This window comes from Zootoca vivipara, chromosome 7 (assembly GCF_963506605.1).
Source record: "Zootoca vivipara chromosome 7, rZooViv1.1, whole genome shotgun sequence".
NCBI lineage: Eukaryota > Metazoa > Chordata > Lepidosauria > Squamata > Lacertidae > Zootoca > Zootoca vivipara.
Window position 1 is genome coordinate 30,217,566 of NC_083282.1, and position 23,937 is coordinate 30,241,502.

At 40.1% G+C, this 23,937-nt stretch overlaps 1 protein-coding gene across 7 annotated transcripts in view; it reads left to right on the forward strand.

Moving 5' to 3' along the window:
* The window catches only part of ZZZ3 (zinc finger ZZ-type containing 3), a 43,637-nt gene that overhangs the window by 3,644 nt on the left and 16,056 nt on the right, over nucleotides 1–23,937 (forward strand). For 5 of the 7 annotated variants that reach the window (XM_035121625.2, XM_035121627.2, XM_035121629.2 and 2 more), the window contains exons 2-3: nucleotides 6,073–6,223; nucleotides 13,499–15,057. In XM_035121625.2, coding sequence (XP_034977516.1) covers nucleotides 13,550–15,057 — 1,508 coding nt within the window. In that variant the 5' untranslated portion in view covers nucleotides 6,073–6,223; nucleotides 13,499–13,549. The remainder of the gene's footprint in view (nucleotides 1–6,072; nucleotides 6,224–13,498; nucleotides 15,058–23,937) is intronic. The other 2 variants (XM_035121626.2, XM_060276805.1) reach the window with 1 other exon arrangement.

A 23,937-nucleotide genomic window follows, 5' to 3' on the forward strand; every position in this document is an offset into this window, starting at 1 on the left:
CCCCCGCCTGTCACCGAAGATCGGCGGGCGCTCCTAGCTGGGCTTGACAAGCCCGGCAAACAGCGCCCGCCGATCTTCGGCCCTGTGCTGTGTGACAGGCGGGGGTGGGCGAGAAGCGGAGATCGTTCTCCGCTCTCCCCCCACCCCCGCCTGTCACCAAAGATCGGCGGGCGCTCCTTGCTGGGCTTGACAAGCCCGGCAAACAGCGCCCGCCGATCTTCGGACCTGTCCTGTGTGACAGGCGGGGGTGGGGGGGAAGCGGAGATCGTGCTCCGCTCTCCCCCCACCCCCGCCTGTCACCAAAGATCGGCGGGCGCTCCTTGCTGGGCTTGACAAGCCCGGCAAACAGCGCCCGCCGATCTTCGGACCTGTCCTGTGTGACAGGCGGGGGTGGGGGGGGAAGCGGAGATCGTTCTCCGCTCTCCCCCCACCCCCGCCTGTCACCAAAGATCGGCGGGCGCTCCTTGCTGGGCTTGACAAGCCCGGCAAACAGCGCCCGCCGATCTTCGGACCTGTCCTGTGTGACAGGCGGGGGTGGGGGGGAAGCGGAGATCGTTCTCCGCTCTCCCCCCACCCCCGCCTGTCACCAAAGATCGGCGGGCGCTCCTAGCTGGGCTTGACAAGCCCGGCAAACAGCGCCCGCCGACCTGTGCTGTGTGACAGGCGGGGGTGGGGGGGAAGCGGAGATCGTTCTCCGCTCTCCGCCCACCCCCGCCTGTCACCGAAGATCGGCGGGCGCTGTTTGCTGGGCTTGACAAGCCCGGCAAACAGCGCCTGCCGATCTTCGGACCTGTCCTGTGTGACAGGCGGGGGTGGGGGGGAAGCGGAGATCGTTCTCCGCTCTCCCCCCACCCCCGCCTGTCACCAAAGATCGGCGGGCGCTCCTTGCTGGGCTTGACAAGCCCGGCAAACAGCGCCCGCCGATCTTCGGACCTGTCCTGTGTGACAGGGGGGGTGGGGGGGAAGCGGAGATCGTGCTCCGCTCTCCCCCCACCCCCGCCTGTCACCAAAGATCGGCGGGCGCTGTTTGCTGGGCTTGACAAGCCCGGCAAACAGCGCCCGCCGATCTTCGGCCCTGTGCTGTGTGACAGGCGGGGGTGGGGGAGAAGCGGAGATCGTTCTCCGCTCTCCCCCCATCCCCGCCTGTCACCGAAGATCGGCGGGCGCTCCTTGCTGGGCTTGACAAGCCCGGCAAACAGCGCCCGCGTGCACTTTATTAAAAAATAAGACATCCCTCAAAAATAAGCCATGTCGTGTTTTTTTGAAGAAAAAATTAATATAAGACATGACTTATAATATGAGAAACACGGTAGTTGCAAATTAAGTATTTTGAGGACTGGATTTCAGTAGCACAATTTTTTTGTTCAACTTGAATTTGCAGATTGCATTCCTTTTACAGTAGCTTCATTAGCAAGTATACTTACCAGTAACTGCAGTTCTATTTCTGCTGTAGGCCAAAACATCTGGAGGGCTGCAGGTCGGGGATGCCTGATATAGTGGAATGCTGAGAATGCTAGAGTTCTAAAAGCTAGCCGAATTCTTTAAATAAGTGTCATACAGTGTTGGTATGCTATCTAAGTTTGACCCACCAACACAATATTGTTCTAGATATGTTTTTCTTTGCAAACACACATAGTATTCACCTTGCAGAATAGGGGAAGAAATTTGAGAGGGGAGATGGTGTTAAGTATCTCATTCCCCTACCGTACTTCTTCAGTCCAATTTGCTCTTTTCCCACTCTTTTTTCTGTGGAAGAGTGGATCTTTAGGAGCCAATGCAAGGTTACATACAAATGCATATAATAATTCCTATGTTTCTTAACCCAGGTTCACTGAAAATGTTTGGATTGGTGGTGGTTAGGCTTCAATTCCTACAAGATATTTTTGCTTTCTTTATTTCACTTTGTACTGTAGAAAAGCACTTTGTAGCTCTCATTGTATAATTTTCATAAACAAGTTATTGTACTCTATCCTAAGTAGTTATTTGTTGCTGCAGCAGTTCTTGGCCTTGGCTATTGCATTGTTCTCTCAACTTTTTATAGCTTGTGTATTTAATGGAAGCTACTCCCAAGTAACTGTACTTAGGATTTCAGCCTTCTGAAAACATATATAGGTCTCCAGAGTCTCAGCTAATATTAATAAGTTTGATATTAAAGTATCTTAAAAGATGTCAATAAAATGTCAGTGTGTTCCCTTGCTATGATATTGCACCTGTGAGGAATGTTTCTCAGAACGTTGCTAATGGCTATTTGATATACGTTTACATTTGTTTTGGGGAAAATACAAAGCAAAACAAAGAATAGCCAGTTTGTTATGATAACATTGCTGAAAGTGAAACTTTGACATGAGTTTTAAAAAATCATAAATGCCCACTGAATCACACAAAGGCATGAAAATGTAACTAAAAAATACTTAGATGTTTTGTAAGATCAAATGAGTTACAGTGGTACCTCTAGTTATGGACTCAATCCGTTCCAGGGTGCCATTTGCACCATGGAAAGTCTATAACTAGAGCAGCGCTTTTGCACATGCGCAAAAGCGCGGTAGAGCACTTCTGTGCATGCGTGCGCAGCAAAACTTGGAAGTAAACACTTCCGGGTTTGCCGTGCTCTTAACATGAAAAAATGCAACCTGAAGCGGCCGTAGCCCGAGGTATAACTATACTATTGAGTCTCTGGCAAAAGAGGCTGGAATTGAATTAAACTCTAGTTCAACTTTTAAAGTGTGTGGAATTTGGATGATTGATTTCTTATGTTGGTTTACATTTACATATACGTTTACATTTGTTTTGGGGAAAATACAAAGCAAAACAAAGAATAGCCAGTTTGTTATGATAACATTGCTGAAAGTGAAACTTTGACATGAGTTTTAAAAAATCATAAATGCCCACTGAATCACACAAAGGCATGAAAATGTAACTAAAAAATACTTAGATGTTTTGTAAGATCAAATGAGTTACAGTGGTACCTCTAGTTATGGACTCAATCCGTTCCAGGGTGCCATTTGCACCATGGAAAGTCTATAACTAGAGCAGCGCTTTTGCACATGCGCAAAAGCGCGGTAGAGCACTTCTGTGCATGCGTGCGCAGCAAAACTTGGAAGTAAACACTTCCGGGTTTGCCGTGCTCTTAACATGAAAAAATGCAACCTGAAGCGGCCGTAGCCCGAGGTATAACTATACTATTGAGTCTCTGGCAAAAGAGGCTGGAATTGAATTAAACTCTAGTTCAACTTTTAAAGTGTGTGGAATTTGGATGATTGATTTCTTATGTTGGTTTATTATGGCAAATAATGTTTATTTTCCCCCTTCCTTCTCTCACATTTAGAATGTATGACACAAAACTATCTTTTGAAACAGAGCACTACCATAGGATGAGCATATTTTAGAAAAAAATCCCCCAGGCAATCTTAAGGAGTGCCAGCTACATTGCCAGAATGTGACTAATCCCAGCCCACCATTACTCCTGTATAAACCTATCTTGCCCAGCAGTGGGTACAAAAGCAAAAGTGATGCACTTAGGTTCCCGATCCTTGATTTGTTCCATTCTCATCTGTTGTCTTTCCAGGTTCTGATTTTTGGATTATAATAATAGATTATATAGATAAACTCTTCCAGTAACGGCTGCTCTTTACCTTAGGATATATAGAAGAGGCATTGGTTGTAATCCTGTCAATGAGCTTCTCTGGGCTGATTTAGAAATTCATTAAGTATAAATAAAATAGTGATTCTTGAGAATACACAAGTTGGCCATCCATGTTAGTTGTAAACCAAAACCATCCATTGACAGTTCACAACTTATTTCCTCATCTGACTTGGTGTAAAAATGTAGTTATCAAGTTTTTGCCAGCAACCGTTATGCACATTACTTCCAGGAGAATATTGTAGACTCTTGCTCTTGAAGGTGATGAAGCAAACCTTACTTTATCTATACTCTTCATATTGATGAAGCATGAAAACTAGGGATTTCCCCCTTCCAAACAACAACAATAAAGTAATAAATACCTGTTGAATTAGGCAAGTTATGCTTTTGCATATTAAATGAATTGAGAAGTAACAGAAAGGGTGTTTTTAAAAACTCACATGACTTTCAAGAACTGTAGCTTATTACAGTATTTCCAAACTTACACAGTTCTAGTGCGCACTGTGTACTTGGGTAGCCCCATATGCCTTGATGTAGCTTTGCCTTTAGTCTCTAAGCTGGGGACAGGGCCGTCTCGAGCAGGTTGGGCGCAGAGATCGCTCCGGTGCCCCCGCCCTCGCAGCGGCAGCACGGTTCCGCGCGGCTTCGCCGTGCAGCGCCCCCCTGCCGGCCTGGCGCCCCGCGCCACCGGGACTGCACCTAGAGCCGGGCCTGGCTGGGGAGCAGGGAGAGGTACACTGGGATAGTAGAATACTGGCTTAGTTCTATGCCATACCCCTGTCCTGGCATGGCACAAATTTGTGGTGTTTGTGCTACCTGTGATATGTCTGATAAAAGCAGGAAGTTTGTTAGTCATGGTTTTGACTATGCTGAATACTGAAAAGAGGAGAAAGCCTTCTACACATTATTGGGGTGAATATATTGGAACCTGTTGTACTAGCAATACAAGGAATGCCATGTTGTGTGATTTACAGTGTTACCTCGAGTTATAAATGCCTCAGGTTACAAATGTTTCAGGTTACAAACTCCACTAACCTGGAAGAGTTACCTTGAGTTGAGAACTTTGACCCAGGATGAGAATGGAAACTGTGTGCCGGTGCAGTGGCAGCAAGAGGAAAAGCACACCTCTAGTTAAGAACAGTTTCAGGTTAAGAATGGACCTCCGGAATGAATTAAGTACGTAACTAGAGGCAGCAATGTACAGTATTTATGCTACTCTAGGTAGCATGGAGGCTACCTTTGCTAATTGGTGGTAAGGAAAACAGAATCAAAACAATCCATTTATGGACATGTGAAAAAATAATGCTTCCTCCTCAACTATCAAATCTGTGATTTATGTATATTTCACACCACTTAGGAAATGATAGTATCTTTGGCAAGAGTCTCTCTGGGAATAGTCATATGATAGTGAGAGGCTTTCTCTCTAATGAGGCTACTTATTAGAGGAATTGCAGGGAATTTTGGTCTCCTTGCTAAAGATATTGCTAGAGATAACTGCTTTTCTGTTTGTGTGATAGTCTGAGAGGCCAAATGCCATGTTTTTCTCCTGTAGTGAGAGGTTTTTGTTGGTTTAAGACTATTATAAATGTAATAGGAAGATAAAAATACTGTGTTTTGGTGAATTGAACAAGTTCACTCTAGGAAAAAACACATGTACTGTATGTATAAATACACCCATACCCATACCCATACCGCCACACACCAAGTATCCATGCTAACTGATTGCTGTAACAATTAAAGCATGATTGTGATAATATAGAGCACTGCTTTTCAACTAGTGGATTATCAACTAGATTATCCGCCTGCATTTGATGTCCTAATGAATACCATCCTAAACTGTTAGAAGGCATTCAGTGCCACATGTGCCACTTGAACCTTCAATGAAAATGATGGTTCTAGTGGCAACCTCAGCCTTGGTCCTTGGTCATTCTAAGGCAGTGTTGAATCCCACTCATTCAGGCTGAGGAACCTCTTACAAATTCTGCCAGTTTTATCTGGATTGAATCTCAGTTTGTTTGCCCCCGCCCATTCTACTTCTGCATCCAGACACTTGTCTATTCCCACCAGGCTCTGAAGAGAATGTCAAATGGAGCTTTGTATCATTTGTAAATGGATGGCAATACACTCCAACTCCTTGAACTACTTCACTTAGCAGATTCAAATAGATATTTAACACCATGGGGATAAGATGGAACCTTGTGGGATCAGCAAATATGCTGTGGGGTAAAGCAGAAATCCCATGGGACCACATTTTGGAATTGGCCCTGTAGGTTAGTGTAGAACCATCCTAAAAAGTCCCCCCCAATACTCCTTTTTAACCTACATTGTTTGCAAATAGGAAAGAGTGAATACTTTGAAGGTTGTCGTATGCCATGCCATATGGAGAGTAAATACACTGACTTTTTCTTAATTCTGTTGTCTCTTTTTTACAGTATCCTTGTTAAAAGAAATGTAAATTGCTTGAAAATGATGTCTGGCATGCATCATGGACGTTAGCAATGGTGACTATTAAGCTTAGTGGAGCTACACTGGAATTCCTCAAAGCTCAGAAGAGAAGTTCATATTCTATTCATTTTTGCAATGGTAGGAAATAATTGAAATATATTTGTTTAAAATTATTGTGGTTTATTGTACAATTAAATCTTTTAAATGTTACTGCATTTATTCTAATGACCAGTTAGATTTAAACACCAAACATTTTGTGATACGATATATATATATATATATATATATATATATATATATATATATACATACACACACACACACACACACACACACACACACATACACACACACACACACACACACACACACACACACACACACACACCTGTCAACTTACATATACATACAGGTCCCGCTATCCAAATGCATATTATACAAAAATTCACTTATCCAAACACAAGCAATTAGTATCCAAAACTTGCTGTAGAATCAGATATCCAAACAGCCAGACCTGCATGCAGGACTGTAAGCAGTCTTAAACAAGATTAACTTTTTGCATTTTGCTGGTCCTCGGAAGCCATTTCAGCAGAAACCATGGTGGGAAGGAGGGAGGGGGAGAACTCAGAAAAATAAGAGAGCATTTTTTTCCCTTCCTTGTTTGCATTTTGAAAGTTTCAGAATGTTTTCCTGGGTTTTTCCCAGATTTTCTTGTCATTTTGGGGTCAAAATTTAGTGGTTGGGGACACATTAGAAATTGTTACATAGGAATCAATTGACTCATTATGCGAACGCTCACCCAACAAACAATTTCCTGAGAACGCATTATGTTCAGGTAGTGAAACCTACATGTATAAAAAATGAACGAATATTTAGTATTATGAACCACTTTCTTCTCCAGTGTATGGGTGAATCTTTTGAAGTCTGAAACCAGACACCCCTGGGATGTGATATATCCTCTAGTAAATAATTATGATATTTTATAATTAGACATTTTGTCTTGTTTTTAGGTTGTAGTTTTATTTTATTTTGTGGTATCTTGATTTCTGTAAACTGCCTTTGAACATTTGTGAAAAAGTACTGTATACATTGTTAAAAAAATAATAATAATATTGAATTACCATTGTTGACCATTAGTATAGAATAAATGATTGACTTCTGCAGTACTCCTAACTATTTGGAACATGTTAGGAGTCTGTGTATATATATCGGTGCAAGTAAACTCGCGTATTTTGTAAATCACTGGGTTAATCAGTGACTCTGCATGCCGCTGAAACTCAGGTGGTGAGTGCTGACAGATACGGAGGGAACATGGGTCCACTGAAAAACAAGGAGAATATATATTGACATGCTCAGGGGAACCATGCAGAACCAAGGGGCAGAAAACTCCAACCCCATGCTCAGAAACCATTGGAAATTGAGTACAGTAATACGTTCGGCGAACGTCCGCAGCAAACCCGGAAGTACCGGAACAGGCTACTTCTGGGTTTGCCACATGCACAGAAGTGCAAACCGCTCTGTGCGCATGCACAGAGCGGCGCTTTGTCGAGTGTCCCTTTCATGGAGGCTTCCAGGGCTCTGGAATGGATCCCAGACTCAAAACAAGGTACCACTGTACCAGTTGGAAAATAAAATGTGTGGGTGTATGGTGGAGAATAGGGCTAGGCGATATATCAATATATCATTCAAAACTGGTTTGAAGTCTATATAGTTATATCAGTTTCATAATTTTTGCCCCAGCAATATACCATAAATCTCTCTCTCTCTGTGTGTGTACACACATGCACTATGCAAAAATCACGATGCAGGAAAACCATGAGGCCAGCCAGTCCCTCTAGAATAGCTCCATCTTTATTTCAGACATGGTGATAAATTGCGATGTTGAAAACCAGATACAGTCATACCTCTGGTTGTGAACGTGATCCATGCGGGAGGCACGTTCGCAACCCGCAGCGTTCGTATCCTGAAGCACCCCGTCTGCGCACGCGCATGACACGATTCGGCACGTCTGCACATGCACATGATGTCATTTTGCACTTCTGCGCATGCGTTAGCGCCGAAACCTGGAAGCCACCCATTCCGGTACTTCCGGGTTTGGCGTGATCCGCAACCCGAAGCATTCATAACCCGAGGTATGACTGTATTACCCAGCTCTACTGTTTGCCTCTATATACTTACATCCTTATTTCAGACATCAATCATGATATATCAGTATACAGTGGTACCTCAGAACTCGAACGTAATCTGTTCTGGAAGACTGTCTGACTTCCGAAATGTTCAAGTTCCAAGGCACAGGTTCTGATTGGCCGACAGCTCTGTTTTTTGCACAGCAGAAGCCACATCGGACTTTCATGTTTCGAGGAACGTTTGAAAACCGGAGCACTTCCGGGTTTTTGGCGTTTGGGAGCTGAAATTTTTGAGAATGGAGCCATTCGAGTTCCGAGGTACCACTGTATGATGATGTTTAGCTAGTGATCTACCAAAATGTTGAAAACCAGATATCGCACAGGACTAGTAGAGAAGAGGAATGCCCTGAGTTAGGAGCTCTTTGTAGCTTTTGGAATCCTGGAGGAGGTCATGCCTGCCTAGCAAGAACCCCTGCCTGGATCATTCCTGTTAGGAGATGAGGATGCACTGAAAAATTTGTTTCAGGTTTCACTTGTTTGCTAGAATTTATAATGCAATGTAATATAATCCAGATATTTCTTCAATCTACATAGTGCCATAATTTACTTAAGGTGGCAACCTGTTTATCTTTGTTCTGTTTCATTTTTAGTGGAAATAGAATCTCTTTTTATACCTATCCCAAGGAAGATCCCCAGTGTATGGCGTTGTATAAGCTTTAATTTGTTTGGATCATAATTGATAATCTGTATTGCCTGCTGTTTAACTCTAATATTTAAAGGCATGGTATGTTAAGAAGAAAGGCTGCATTTCTTGCATGAGATTAGTCACTTTTTAGAAAGGAGTTACATTGCCAGGATTTTTAGACTTGTGGCTGTTAAAATCATTTTGAGCTTTTCTGTACAACGAAAAATGTATTGGAACAGACTGAGTATACTGTAGAGAAGTTTAGCAAAGTACAGTAGTACCTCGGGTTACGAACACTATCCATTCCAGGTCGCAGTTCGTAACCCGAAAAGTTCGTAACCCGAACGGCCATTTTGCGCATGCGCAAAGCGCTATTTTCGCGCTTTGCGCATGCGCAGACCGCGATCGTGGCCGAAAATACTTCCGGGTTTGCGCAGTTCATAACCCGAGGTGTTCGTAACCCGAGGTGTTCGTAACCCGAGGTACAACTGTAACAACTTCAGACATATGTTACACCCAGTTTCTGTAGTAGGCTGCCTGCTATGCTTTATAATTCTGGGAGGTGGCACTAGTTACCTGGCGCAGAGTGTACTCCTGGGAACTGGAAGTTGTTGGATGTGGTTCGTATTGCTTTCTTAGCATTATTATGTCACACTACCCTGCTTTTTGTCTCTGGTACTAATTGAAGACCTAGGCTTGATCCAAAGTGTTGTTTTTGTGTGCAAGACAATAGTGCTCATGCCTTTTTATATATTGATGTGCAGGCCATTGCATAAGCCATTGCACCACATACATAGACTGCATGATTCTCTGCATGTAAGATTGTTACGGAAGCTACTTGTCCAAGGAAAATAGTTGCTCTGCACACAGGACCGGTTTTCCAGTTTACACCCGTAGCAGCATATGTAATTGGCTTATAAATAAATAATATTCGAGGGCTGGTGACTTAAAACTCTTTTGTCACCACTTTCTATTTTATTTTTATCTATAATTTAATTTAAAAACTAAGTCTTTTGCATCCCTCTGCTACTAAATGCTTGAGATGCATCTACTTTGGAGACATAGTAGTATTTTGAAAATTAATGGCTGATTCAGAAGACAGTATTAACAAGATTATGTAATTGAGAGAGCACTGTTGTATCAAGCACACGATTATATCCATTCAGGGAAATATTACGTGTAGCACCTACCTCTGCACAGATGTCTAGGGATTTGTGCTTTTCTACATTGTGAAATGAAGATACAGTATGTATGTACCTTGTTACCCATGATTGCTGAGATTGCCATGATTGTGACGGCTTCAGAAATACTTTTAGCAATCATAGGAATTACTGTACATGTGACTGCTTGCTTATGGATTCATAGGAATCCACATGCTGCTGCTTGCTTATGGGTGTATCTATACCAAGAACACCTGCATGGAGATAGTTATTTCACATCTCAACATATCTGAACCAGCCCTTCATAAAATATAATTGTGTGGAATATGAATTACTATGGTATAGTCTTAACTTTTTATGAAAACTAGTTTTTATTTTAATTTGGTTAATACAGTATCTGCCAGTTCTGTGTCATAGAGCTTCCCTATAAATTCCACATCGTTTCTCTACTTGGGCATTGTTCCTTATGGACAGAAAGCAATCCAAGACTTTAAATTTATCAGGTATCTTTCAAAAAGAATGGATTATAATAAAAGAAGGAAACAGTTGGTTCTAAGGGCAGAACCTTCACATGCTCTTTGCTATGTAATGTTAGAGTTGGTTAGTGCATGGTGCTGATAATGCCAAGGTTGTAGGTTTGATCCACATATGGGACAGCTGCATATTCCTTCATTGCAGAGGGTTGGACTAGAGTCAGCCTTTTTATACCTACCGCCCACTAATGCATCTTTCTTGATAGTAAAATTTCCTTACTGCCCACCAGTGCTCGATGGAAGGAGGATTCAGCTTGTGCCATAGAACCCCATACCACCCACCTAGAATCCTGACACACATGCTAGTGGATGGTAGGGACCAGGTTGACAACCCCTGGACTAGATGATCTTTAGGGTCTTTAAAGTGGGGTTTAACTTCATTTTCGTACTAGTCTCTTCCACATTTCCAAAACGGACTATCATGGGGGAATTATGTCATCTTTGGAGATTTACTTGAATCTTTGTGCCCTGGCTTCTGCAATGAAGATCCTGAAGCTGGCTAATGGTAGCCTATATGTGGTGATGGTATCTTGTTACCCTCCCCAATGCACACACATCCCAGTTGTCCTTAGACTGATGGATCAGGCTAGATTATGCTTCCCTTCAGCCCTGCAGTTGCTGGACAACTGGCAATTATAAAGCAGAGTGAAGTGTTCTTCTGGCAGAGAAGTCAACACCATGCAGATGGCTGGGCCACGCTTGTCTTCCCTGTGTCATTACATTCTTCATGGAATGCATCAGTGGTTGTGGGACTGCAAAGGTTGGAAAGGTGTGACACGATAAATCCAGAATTCCAATTCAGTTACAGCTTGATTACTAAGGGTAGACTATTTGAAGTGTACAACAATTTATTTTCTTGATCAAAACACCGTAGCATTTGCTTATAGCCAAACCCAGTAACTTTAGTTCAGAATCCCTTGTCAAATTTTCATGAATAATGTATATTCTAAGTTTTACGGACAAAGAATATTCCCCATGTGTGGTTAGACTCCATGTAGCAGGGATGGGGACCTGTAGCCCTCCAGATGTTGTTGAACTCTCACCAGTTCCAGTTAACGTAATAGTCCAGCAACATTTGGAGGGTCATTTGTTGTCCATCCTTGCCATATAGTCTGCTTCGTGCACCAGACATTTAGGATTATCTCATCTAGGCTTTGCTTCCTTGATATCATGGCTTTCTGGAAGATAAGAACACAAACATTTCATCCTCCCAAATAAAATATTTGCATTAAGTATTTTAGAATTTGCTTTTGAAGCATGTTTACATTGATGAGCAGAATACTCCTTTAAAACACTTAAATAACTGGATAATTTGAAACAAATGTTCCTTTCTTTTGCAAGGAGTTATATTAGCTGTTTTCTTTGCATTCATATACAAGGGTTGTTGTTGTTTTTGTAGGGCCTACTTCGTTCCCACTAAAAGGACATAATTCATCACAGTTTTTTCTCCTGAAAAGGGGTATGAGAGTAGTTATATCATATAGATCGAAATCATGAGCCTCAACTTTTGTTTTCCCAGCAGTCCATCTCTTTAATGGGAAAAAATAGGAAATGGCTTTAAAGCTTGGACAGTTTAGAAGTGGATATAATTTATTTTACATTAGAATTTGGTTTTGCTTATGTCTGTGTACAGATCCATGATCCCTAAATTTATAAGTTACTTCCACTATTATTCCAAAATTCTTATAAATCTAGCACCGGTATTTATAAGTCAATAGTGGTTTAGGGAGCCTGTCTGTTGCTTAATATGTTTTTATTATTTAGCTTATAAAACCTTCTGAAAATGAAGCAGAAACTACCATCTTATTCCATAAGATATTGAAGTCAGTGGAATTTAGAATCCAGTCCTAGTTTCTCCTAGGCTTTTTTTTAAAAAAAACCTTGATGTTCCATTTGATTATGATTGAGTGTTATCCTGCTAAATTATTTCATCCATTAAGTTTGGTTTTTAGTGCAGTTGTTTTGTACATGGACTCAATCAATTAAGTACATCTTGATATTTATCCGTTTTAACTTAGAGTGAGACCGTGGTATAAAATAGTAACAGTCCAATCTTGTACAGGTTTACCCTAAAGCAAGTTTCACGAAGTTTAATGAGGCTTACTGCTGAGTAAATGTGCATAATTTATTTAGCCCCATTTGCTTTATTTTCCCACAGTCTTTATTTCTATTTTCAGTAGACAAGTTTTAGAGACATATACAGTATGATCTTCTACTCATTCACTGTTGACTTGTTGATTTGTTTTTGTCAACAGCTCCTCCTGACACAAGCATTAATTCAGTTATCCAAGGATTGACCTTGGCACAAGGAAAAGATGTGATAGGATATCCCACATGGTCTTAGGCTTCTTATATTACACCATAGGACAGCATAGGACTCATAGGCACAAGGAGTCACATGCAATATGCCTCTGGACAAAATTTTCAACTCCTGCTTTAGTCGTAGGATATCCTTTTGGGTTATGAGTGTAGAAGTAGATGATCCACTGCTTGAGTTGTAGATTTTTAGTCCTTTTTTAAATTATAAATTGAAAAATACTGTTGAAACTAGATAGGACCTTTTTGTATGTTCTCCAAATGCATTAGAAATCCTTCCTGTTCATTTAATGCCAGAAACAATGGTTTTTGTACCGTAACATTTCTGTTTGGCTTAGCGGAAAGAAAGTGATTTACATTTTATAAACCTGCTTTAGTGTCAAAACCTTTTTCTGACCCTCTGCTATATAAATAGTAATGTCAATATTGAGCAGTTAGTGTTAACATATGCTAAGAAATTTAGATGATTGCCCTGCTGTCACAAGGAAACTACCATAATAGAGATCCTTATTTAGTCATAAAATTGAAATGTTAGCATATTTTCTACTACAGACAATGCTTTTTCTCATTGTTTTATTTACCTTTCTTTGAAGGTTTCGGAATGAGTGGATCATGAGGAACATACTTTAGGGACTTGCCATAGTATGGCTGCTTCTCGATCTACTCGTGTCACAAGATCAACAGTAGGGTTAAATGGTTTGGATGAAAATTTTTGTGGCCGAACTTTAAGAAATCGTAGCATCGCTCATCCAGAGGAAGTTTCTTCTCTTCCACAAGTAAGATCAAGATCACCAAAGAAAAAACCAGAATCTCTGCAGACTCAAAAGGGAAATAACAGTGCACGAAGTAACGATGTGAAACAGCAAAGTTCTAGGGAATCATGGGTAAGCCCTCGAAAAAGGGGACTATCGGCTTCAGAAAAGGATAGTGTTGAGAAACAAATTGTGGACAATTGTGAGAAGAAACAAGGGGAACCTCATTCACCAGTTTTAAAGCGAGTTAAGCGCTGCCTGCGTTCAGAGGGACAAAACAGTTCAGAAGAAGTGTTGTCTTCTAAAACAGGGAAGGAACGATTGGAACGCAAGAGTTCAGTACCAGACAATGTTGCAGTCACTCCAGGGGCTAAACGAGCTTGTCGATGTCTTATATTGGACGATAGTGATAAAAGGGAAGTTAAAAAAGTGAATGCTTGTGCAGAAAAAATTAACAGTTTCTCAGTATCCGAAGAACTTGCAGGTTGTCAGACTGTCAATGGAGTTGATGGGAGAGGTCCAAATGCTGCAAAGTGTGAGAACTGTCAGCCTGATGGGAATACTGCACAAAACAATGTTGTTTCCTGTTCATCTAAGGAAAAAGATGTTGCAGAAAATGGAAATTCATTGGCCCACTCATCATTTTTTCTCAACAGAAATAAAGAGGACAGTTTTGTTGACCACAGTGTGCCTTGCACAAATTCACAAGAACAGTTAACATTAGAGGACCACAAACAACTAAACAACTGTTTGCCTGAGGAAACTACTAATCAGGCACATGAGTCAGGTACGGGTACGGGGTCCTCTTCTGAAATCCAGTCAACTTTATTAAGGGATTCTGAGGAGGAAGTAGACGTGGTGGGTGATAGCAGTGCCTCAAAAGAACAGTCTGAAAAAACCAACAGCAACCTGGGCAATTGTCATGACAGTACATCAGTCTCAGGTGAACCTGAACCATCAGTTTCTGTTTTGGACTGTGTTTCCACTCAAATTGCATCTGTGTCAGAACCTCAAGAACACAGATACACACTGAGAACATCACCATGGAGGGTGGGCACAGCAAAAGGTAGCCCTACTAAACATAACTCTCCATGTAGAGAAAATGGACAGCTTGAGGAGAACAATCACAGTGCCGCTGAAACGAATGTAGAATCAAGTATTACCAATATCAATGGGTCTTCTGTAAAAACAGATATTCTGAATGAGAAAGAGAGAAGTTGTGATTCCGGGGAATATATAGATGAAGGACTAAGTAAACCACCCCCAGAGGCTAGACTTGTTACTGGATCCCTACCATCTGCCAAAGAGAGTGCCAATCTTCATGCTGTAGAAGATGAAGAGGAAGAGCCTGATGTGTATTTCTTTGAATCAGATCATGTGGCATTGAAACACAACAAAGAGTATGTGTAACTATGGTAACCATGGATTCTGCTTTTTGTTTGTTATTCAAGCCCGTAGTTTTTCAAGTACTATTACATCTGCCTTTCATTTAAATAATAGTTTTCTTTAGAAGACACTTTAATTCTGCAAGAACTGATTTAAGTATATTATTTTAGTGTGAGAATATAGCAGGAAGTTGACTTTAAGGCTGCAATCTTATATCTGTCTATCTAGAAGCAAGCCCCATTTAGCTTGATGGGTCTTATTGCTGAATAGACATGTATAGAATTGCAGTGTAAAATTTCATTGTTTTTGTTTTTGAAAGCTAATTCAGAATTAGAATTTTACATTTCAGGTTTTATTGCAACGTTTGAGTGAAAACTTCATTTTATTAGTATGCTAAATACAATTTATTCTGTAGAATAGTGTTATTAGTGTACATAGCAGGGTGTATAAATTGTCAGTTAGTTACCATGGCAGTTACACAGTATTGCAAAAGAGATTAATCTATATAAGCTTCAAATTAAGTAACCTGGTTTACGTTGCTAATTTACCTTGTAGCAGTTTCTAAACTTACTCTAAAACTCTCATCTGTAAAATCTAGTAATGTTGCATGGAATTCAGCATTGTGAATTTCAGTTTGCACAGATGAAACAATCCCGTCTCTCTCCCTGTGCGCTGTTGGGGTTCTTCAACGTCCACAAGTCAATTTTGGGGTGCATGCAGTGGGGTGTAGAGAGGGGGAGCCCCCCTGCACAAGTGGAAGTCCCCATTTGTGCAAACAGAACTTCTGCTGATCAGGCTTCGTATATGAATCCCTCTCGCAATAAAATAATATGGTTCATCAATTAGGTTTAATACATTATTAGCTGTATAAATATATTGCTTGTCATTTTGACAGGTGGAGGTTGGGAAGGTTTGTGAACTCATATAACCTTTAAGGTATATAGATAGTGCTTTTCCATGTGAATCCTCAACAGCTAAACATCCAACAGTGAATTATTCTTAACCGCCCCCCTGCCCACATTTAGCCTTTGCTGGGTGCAGGAGGCTGATGAGGTAGCAAAGTTGATGAAGTAGCAAAGTGTGGTAGGCTTTGTGGTCTAGATGAGTAGTGGTTTAGACAGTTAATGTCAGCTGGGAGAGAGAGGTTTAGCTTGTGGATCTTAAATGATGGCCCCTGTATAATGGAGTAGTCACATATGTAAATAACCCAAGACCTTGTTTATGCAACAAGAAATATTAAGTTACTTTGAATTAATATGTAATTTTGAGATTTGGAGTATGTTAAGAATTTCTTCCTATTTGTTCTTGGAGTTAAACATTTTGTCACAGTTTATTTAGTTGCACTCTGGGTACTGAATAGCTAAAGTATTAAAGGCCAGTTAAAAAGCTAGTTTTCTGATGAAAAGAGAAACATGATAATTTACTAGCAAAAAATCTGGTTTTGTACACTCAGTTGTAACTATATGAACATTGTGACGCAGAAGTAGCAGATGATTGTCTCTAATCTCTGGGATCAGTGACTGTACTATTACTTTTGGAGTCACATCACTTAAAATGGATGTTTTTACTGCTGGAATTAGATAATGTGCTTTGAATAAAAGCAATTGGATTAGAATAGTGTTTTTTTCCTGTTAACGTTTTGTGGAAATAACTGCAATAACAATTGGCTGCAGTTTATTTTTCCTCATAAGAATTTGAAACATACTCACAGCTTGACCTTATTTTTAAGTTAAGTTTTCTGTAAATGGATGTTTCCCCATTGTGATCTTTTCTCAGTGAATGCATAATTTTGAAACAGAAATGAACTGCTAGAAGTCAGATGTGGACTGAAAGGCCATATCAAACCTTGTTTGTGTGCTAGAGATATTTTAGTGGTTAACAGTTGTTGACAAAGTGAAGTTGTTTTTATGTTTATTTTTTTAAAGAACAGTGTTGCACCTTACAAAAAACTTTTGTTTTGTTTTTGTTTGGCACATATTCAATCAACACATAAAAGTTGAAAATTTGTTCCAAGCCAAAAGCATTGCTTTTGGTGAAGCTGGCACTTGTATATCTGATGATTGTGCTGTCACCAAGGGATTTGTGTGTTTACTGGTATACCTTTGTTGTTGATGATTTTATATTTATTTATATCCCACTTTTCTCCCAGACTGGGATTGAAGGTGGCTTACACAAATTAAAACAACACAGAAAAAATATAATAAAAAAATCCTTCCAGTAGCACCTTAGAGACTTAGTTGGTCTCTAAGGTGCTACTGGAAGGATTTTTTTAAAATTTTGTTTTGACTGCGTCAGACCAACACGGCTACCTACCTGTAAGTAGAAAAAATATAGTAAGCTAAAAGCATATGAAAGATAATAGTTATCCCCCCGGTCTCTCAGAATATGCAGAGAAATGAAGAGGGCACAACAAAGAGAGACAAGTTGACAGAACCTTAGGCTGCTGGGGAAGTAACCAGGGGAGGAGCCTTAGAGAGCAATGGGAAGGTAGGGACCTTTAGTCCTTGCAACTGCCTCATTGGGGCAAGGCCTCTTGGGCAGAGTAGCTGTGATCACTAGGCTGGGCTGTTTTGGTTTATTTGAATAAAGAGCTAACTTCACTGACACCAGGTGGTTTATTGCTAACCTAAACCTTACTCCAGCACTTTGAATTGTGTCTGAAAGCAGACCAGTGCCTGAAAGTAGTCAGTGGAGTTATTGTAGGCATCCCCAAACTTTGGCCTTCCAGATGTTTTGGACTACAATTCCCATCATCCCTGACCACTGGTCCTGTTAGCTAGGGATCATGGGAGTTGTAGGTGAAAACATATGGAGGGCCGCAGTTTGGGGATGCCTGAGTTATTGTAACAAGGGAGTCATATGTTCCATATAACTGGGCCCCTGTTAACTGCCTGGCTGCAGCTTTTTGGGCCAGTTGGAGTTTATGAGCACTTTTCAAAGGCAGCCCCACGTAGAGTGTGCTACAGTAATCCAAACACGATGCAAATAAGGTGTGTGTCTTACTTTGGCCAGATCAGACATCTGCAGGAGTGGGTGTATCTGGTGCACTAGCTTTAACTGCAAATGCACTTCTGGCCACCTGGGCATCCAAGCTCAGGACTGAATCCTGAAGCACACCCACACTGTGAACCTGAGTTTTCAAGGGCAGTTGTTATTCCATCCAGTACAGGCTGAATCCATATTCACTGTTCTGGCTTCCGATTGATCACGAGTACCTCTGTCTTGTCTGGATTAAGTTCCATTACTGATGGCACACCAGTTTATAACCGAGACAGTTTAGAACAGTGTCTCCAACCATATCCTAGGCCAACCCCAGCATCTCTCACCACCAAAGCAACACAAGAGAACCTACACAAGCAACACTGACAAAAAATCCCACATATATTAAGCAAAATAGAAACATAGACACCCCACCCCACCCACCCACCCTCCCCCCATCTACCCCTTTCCTCCCTTTCTTCCCAATGTCTCAATAAATGAAACTGATTTGTAAAAATGTTATGAGAGGCATTGCACATATCTTTGTAAATCAAGAAAACCTTTAATAATAAAAGAAGAAGAAAAAGAACAGTGTCTCCAAATCCTATCCCATTAAGGTGGCCCAGGAGGGTCCAGCAGAACGAACTGGGACATACACTGGGATTAAACAAGGGAAGCATATCAAAAGCCGCTTCTGTCCTATAACTAGGCCTAAAACCAGATTGAAATTGATCTAGGTATTCCATCTCATCCAGAAACCCCTAGAGCCTGAGATACTCTAGTACCTTGCCCGGGAATGGGATATTGTTGAATTGTTTAAAAGGTTGGATAAATGGTAGCTGTTGCTTTTTAGATACATTGATACATATGGATTAATATCTCATAGCCATCTAAGCAGGCACCTTTTATTTTAGCCTTTAAACATTTGCTGAAAACTTTTCTATGTCACTAGGCTTAGGAAGACAATTAATACATCTTTTGTAATAGCTGATTATCTGTGATTTTAAATTTTTATATGGTTTTTATTGTATAGATATAATTGTTGTAAACTGTTTTGATATTTTTAATGAAATCACCATAGAAGTATTTTTTATACATAAATACTTTTTGGAATATTTCCATTACAACAGCTCTGGCTGCTCTGTAGAAGGCAAAAAGAATAAAATGTGTGTACTTTTTATGGCCAAATCCTTTTTTCTGATTTTGTTTCCTCTAGATGGAAAAAAGATGCTTTTTTTGTAAAAGTAACTTGTGTGTGTGTGTGTGTGTGTGTGTGTGTGTGTGAAGAATAGCAAATTGAAGAAGACTTGTTACTTCATTTCATTCTTGGATTAATTTCAAAGATTCTCCTTCCCAATAACCCAACTCTAGAACCAATTGTGTGTGCCAGAATTCACTTTGAAACACATGAAGTAATAAAAAGGATAATGGTTTTAAACATGTTCAGAGTACTTTGTTTCTCATAAGTAAATGAACAAAATGCAATAGCAGAACTAAATAATTGGGGATGGCAGGATTCTCATTTTGGGTCTAATGAAGCCAATCTTCTCATAGGAAAAAAGCTTTGGAATAAGTTATCTATTGTGACTAATAATGACTGATTCTTATTCCACTTATCTACTAAAAGTTCCCAAAGGCAAGTCCAACTTAGTTTGCTGACTAAAGTGTTAAAAGACTCTAGAATAGTAAATATCACATAAATATGTTGCCTTGATCAACAGCCTGCTTTGGATGGTTATATATCTGCTCTCTATATTCTGAATCATTCTCTAAATTTCTTTGAGTTCAGAGAGACCACTACACCTGGAATTGAGCTCTGCTCTTCACCAGCTCATATCACTTTTAAACACCTTTTCCAGTTCTTGTTTACAAGTGCTGGTGCTGGAGTGTAGCATTCTTCCAGGGTTTGGGACTAAATACCCAACTTCCTCCTGAGCAAAACTGACAGAATCACACCTGGACGAGCTCTGCTCCCAACCCACCCTAGCCCAATTTGCAATGTTTCTTCAACAGACATGCATTTAACAGGTTTATTTTTCCGATAACCAGTAATGCTTGTCTGGAAAATACTGGAACTGATATATATTTACTAAATTTTGAAAACCGACTTCAGACATAATGTTATTGATTTTCTAACTATGGTTAGGAAATTATTGACACCCCATAGGCTTCTACATACCTTTACCACTTGTGTGCAACTTCCCCTCACTTCTCTTTTCAGAATTATGTCTATACTGGTGTTAATTCTAACATCCCACCTCTAATCATGTGTATGCTTTCATCTCTTATTTTGAGCTCTCTATGGTTGCTATTATCATGAATGCAACCTTAAAGTCATCTCTGAAAAGGGAATGAGGGAAGGGATTTTGGTGTGATAGAAAATGGTGTGAGAGGTGAATGAGCCTACTGGGAGCTTTCAGTCTCACAAACATGGAAAAGGGATCAGGAACACTATGTATGTCCTGGTACCAGTGGTTTATCATCCTCTTAAAATGCTCCACAAATTGTATTTTATGTTTTACCTTGATCTCGTTGCTTATTGTTCTCCAGTCTCGGTTTTAAAGTGTGTTAAATTAATAAGTACTGTATACACAATTAATAATGTGATTCCACAGCAGGAAACAAAATAATTGCTTGAAATAGCAGAATCAACTAAAAAATAATGAAACATTTCCCTTGAGATACAGGATGTGCCTTGTATAAACTTATGCAGGAAGTTCATGACTCTTATGTTCTAAGTGAGCCATCTCTGTGCTTTATCAGAACAAACACTAAATGTGTCACATTAGCCTGTTAGTGTATTACAAAAGATGCTATGCTTGTTCCATTTTAAATTTATAATACGCTTGGTCTCATAATAAGAATTAAAATAGACATTCATATGTTGCATTTTCAAAACAGGTTATACCCTAACTTCTGATTTATGAAGTATGAATATTTTAACAATATAGAGTCTTATCTGAGCGTCACACCCCATAATCGCCTTTGACTGGACTTAACTGTCCAGAGGTACTTTACTTTTTACCTTTACTCTGTTAATGTTGAATGAGGATAATCTTATTTTTCTTGACTAGAGAAGCAAAGGTTTATAAAAGTGGGCATTCAGTTCTGCTGTTGATAGGTTAACTTCATACTATCAGTATGAAGAAATTTTTTGAAGCGTTTACTTGTTGGAGATAGTGTTTAGCATTTTTTAAATGGGTTTTTCATCTATCATCTATTATCATGATGAGACAGAAAAAAGACTTATTTAAATGTCCTGTTGTGATATTTCCTTACATAAATATATGAATCAGAAAGTGAAGCATAGAATTCAGTTGTGCTGCTGATAATATAGCAGTAGTTTTATGAGTCCATGCAATTTCATAGCAGCCCTTACAAATGTATGGTTGTTCTTTTTTGGTGTTGGCAGGATTTTGATTCTCTTAAGAGAAAAGGCAGTTGTGGTGAGTTAAGTATTTTGTATTTTAAACTTTGTTTCAGTTGCATTAGTATTTAATTGTTATGTGATCCACCTGTCGCAGACGTGTGGTGGAATGGCATAATATATATGTATTCAAAATAATGTTTTGAGATTAAGTTTGTTAGCTTTTGTGTTGGCAAAAAAGTTAATTGTGTTACAATTGTAAGATTGAAAACCCTGCCTAGGATTAAAAAAGAATTTTATTTAGAATACTAATGAGGTTACTAGTATTCAATACATATGAGTGTGTGTATGTATATTTGGGGTGGATCCAGAGATAAACCCATGGGTGAGGTGGAAAGTGACTTTTCCACCCCATCCTCTCCCAGGCAGTCTTCTGGAAAGGCTTCTCAATTCCTCTGCTGAATGGGGTTGGATGTGGTATGGGAGACGAAGAGGAAAGATTGTGGAAAATCTCTGCTTACAGAGATGCTTTCACACTTTTCTGCAATCTTCCTCTTCTGCCACACCACACTGGGGATCACTTAGGGTTTCTCCATATGTGGTAGCCACTGCAGGGGGACTTCTAATTTGTTGTTAACCTCAATGGTTCATCACCAGCAGGTAGGGTGGTTGATCTTTGCAATACACACCCAATGCCTATGCTGAACCAGTTGCATCTATAATCATTAAAGTTGTGGCCTAATTTGAATCTAGCATGTGTTTCCTGTTCCCTTTCTTTTGTCTGTGCACTCCACCTCTGCCTCACTGTGCCTGGGTCCACAAAACAGTAGACAGCAGTGTAAGAACATTTTAAAGGAAGCACTACTTTACTGTAGCAACCTGGCCAAAAGATCCAGTCCGGCCCACCTTGCTTCCAAGGTGTGGCAATAAATAGTTCAAGAGTCCCCTGGCTCATGGCCGCGGGATCACATTCATCCAGTGCTTTACCAGCTGCACGGGCTTCTGGTGGAGTACGGGATCAGATTTAAGGTGCTGGTTTTGACCTTTAAAGCCCTATGCGGCTTGGGACCCTCGTACCTACGGGACTGCCTCTCCTGGTATGCCCCGCGGGGGACCTTAAGGTCCACAAATAACAATATTTTGGAGATCCCAAGCCATAAGGTGGCTAGATTGGCCTCAACTTAGGGCCAGGGCCTTTTCAGTATTGGCCCCAATTTGGTGGAACGATCTCTCACAGGAGACCAGGGCCCTGTGGGATTTGACATCTTTCCGCAGGGCCTGCAAGACGGAGCTGTTCCGCCTGGCCTTTGGGTTTTGATTTGGGCCATTTTAAAATGAGGCTGCATTTTAAAACCATTTTAAAATCTAAATTGTATTTTAATCTGCATTTTAATCAATTGTTTTTCTTTCTTTTACGTTTTATTGTAATTTTATTGATGTCAGCTGCCCTGAGCCTGACTCACTGGGGAGGACAGGGTATAAATAAAAATTTATTATTATTATTATTAATAATTATGTATGAATGCCTACTGGGTATGTAGCCTTGTGCTTCTGTGTAGATTCAGCTGTCTTCTTTGGCTCCAGGAAGTAAACACATTTTCTATCTGCCCTTGGGGCAATCTGAAATTATTAGTATAATGAAAATGACTAATTATAAACAGATTTTAATTATTTGGACTGACGGATTGCTTTGTAAAAATAAAGTTGCATGATAGACCGCTTAACCCACAACAGCTTAAATATAAATCACATAAAATAGTTTATTGAACTAAGTCAGCTGAGAAACTAATTCTTCCACTGCAAACTATGTTGGAATTTTGACTGTAAAAAAGGACTATATGATCTTTCAAATATTTAAAAGGCAAAGACTTAAAAATGCAAAACATATGTGAAATCTTTACTACCATAGATCATTTCATGGGTTGTTAGACCTGAGGACTGTGGTACTGCTCATAACAAGCAGTCAAAGAAGATGGTGTTACTTCTAAGATTGCTTTCAGAATCCCTGTGTGCAAAACCCCTGTGCAAATATTAGTGAGTAACTAATTCAATGTGCATGTAGAGAGGCTGTGCATGAATTCCCATATAGACCTTGTAAGACAGTATTTTCTGTAAGGATTGAACCTTGTATGGATATCCAGAACTGGCTATTTTTTGCCATCTCTTCTTAGTCCCCTCTTCTCATTATTCTGTGTCCAGTGTGAAAATCAGGCATATCCTACATTCAGACAATTTCAGGATCTCCCATTAGTGATTCACTTTTTCCTTTCCTGTTTACTGCTCTCGCTATGGAAGGAAGTAAATGCCTATACTAGGAATTTATCTAGTTATTTAAATTAACTACCCTTGGCAAAGACTTGCCCAGTAGCTTGTCTGGGAAAACCATTCAAATGTCAGCATATTTCTTCTCACATGAGATAGAAATCAAATTGTTGCATAAAACATTTCTAGCTGGAAGTACTTCATGTTTATCTAGCTACAATGAACACACTTAAGATTCCTGAGTATTCAGCCTAATATGTAAATATATTGATTTTTTTCCAATAGT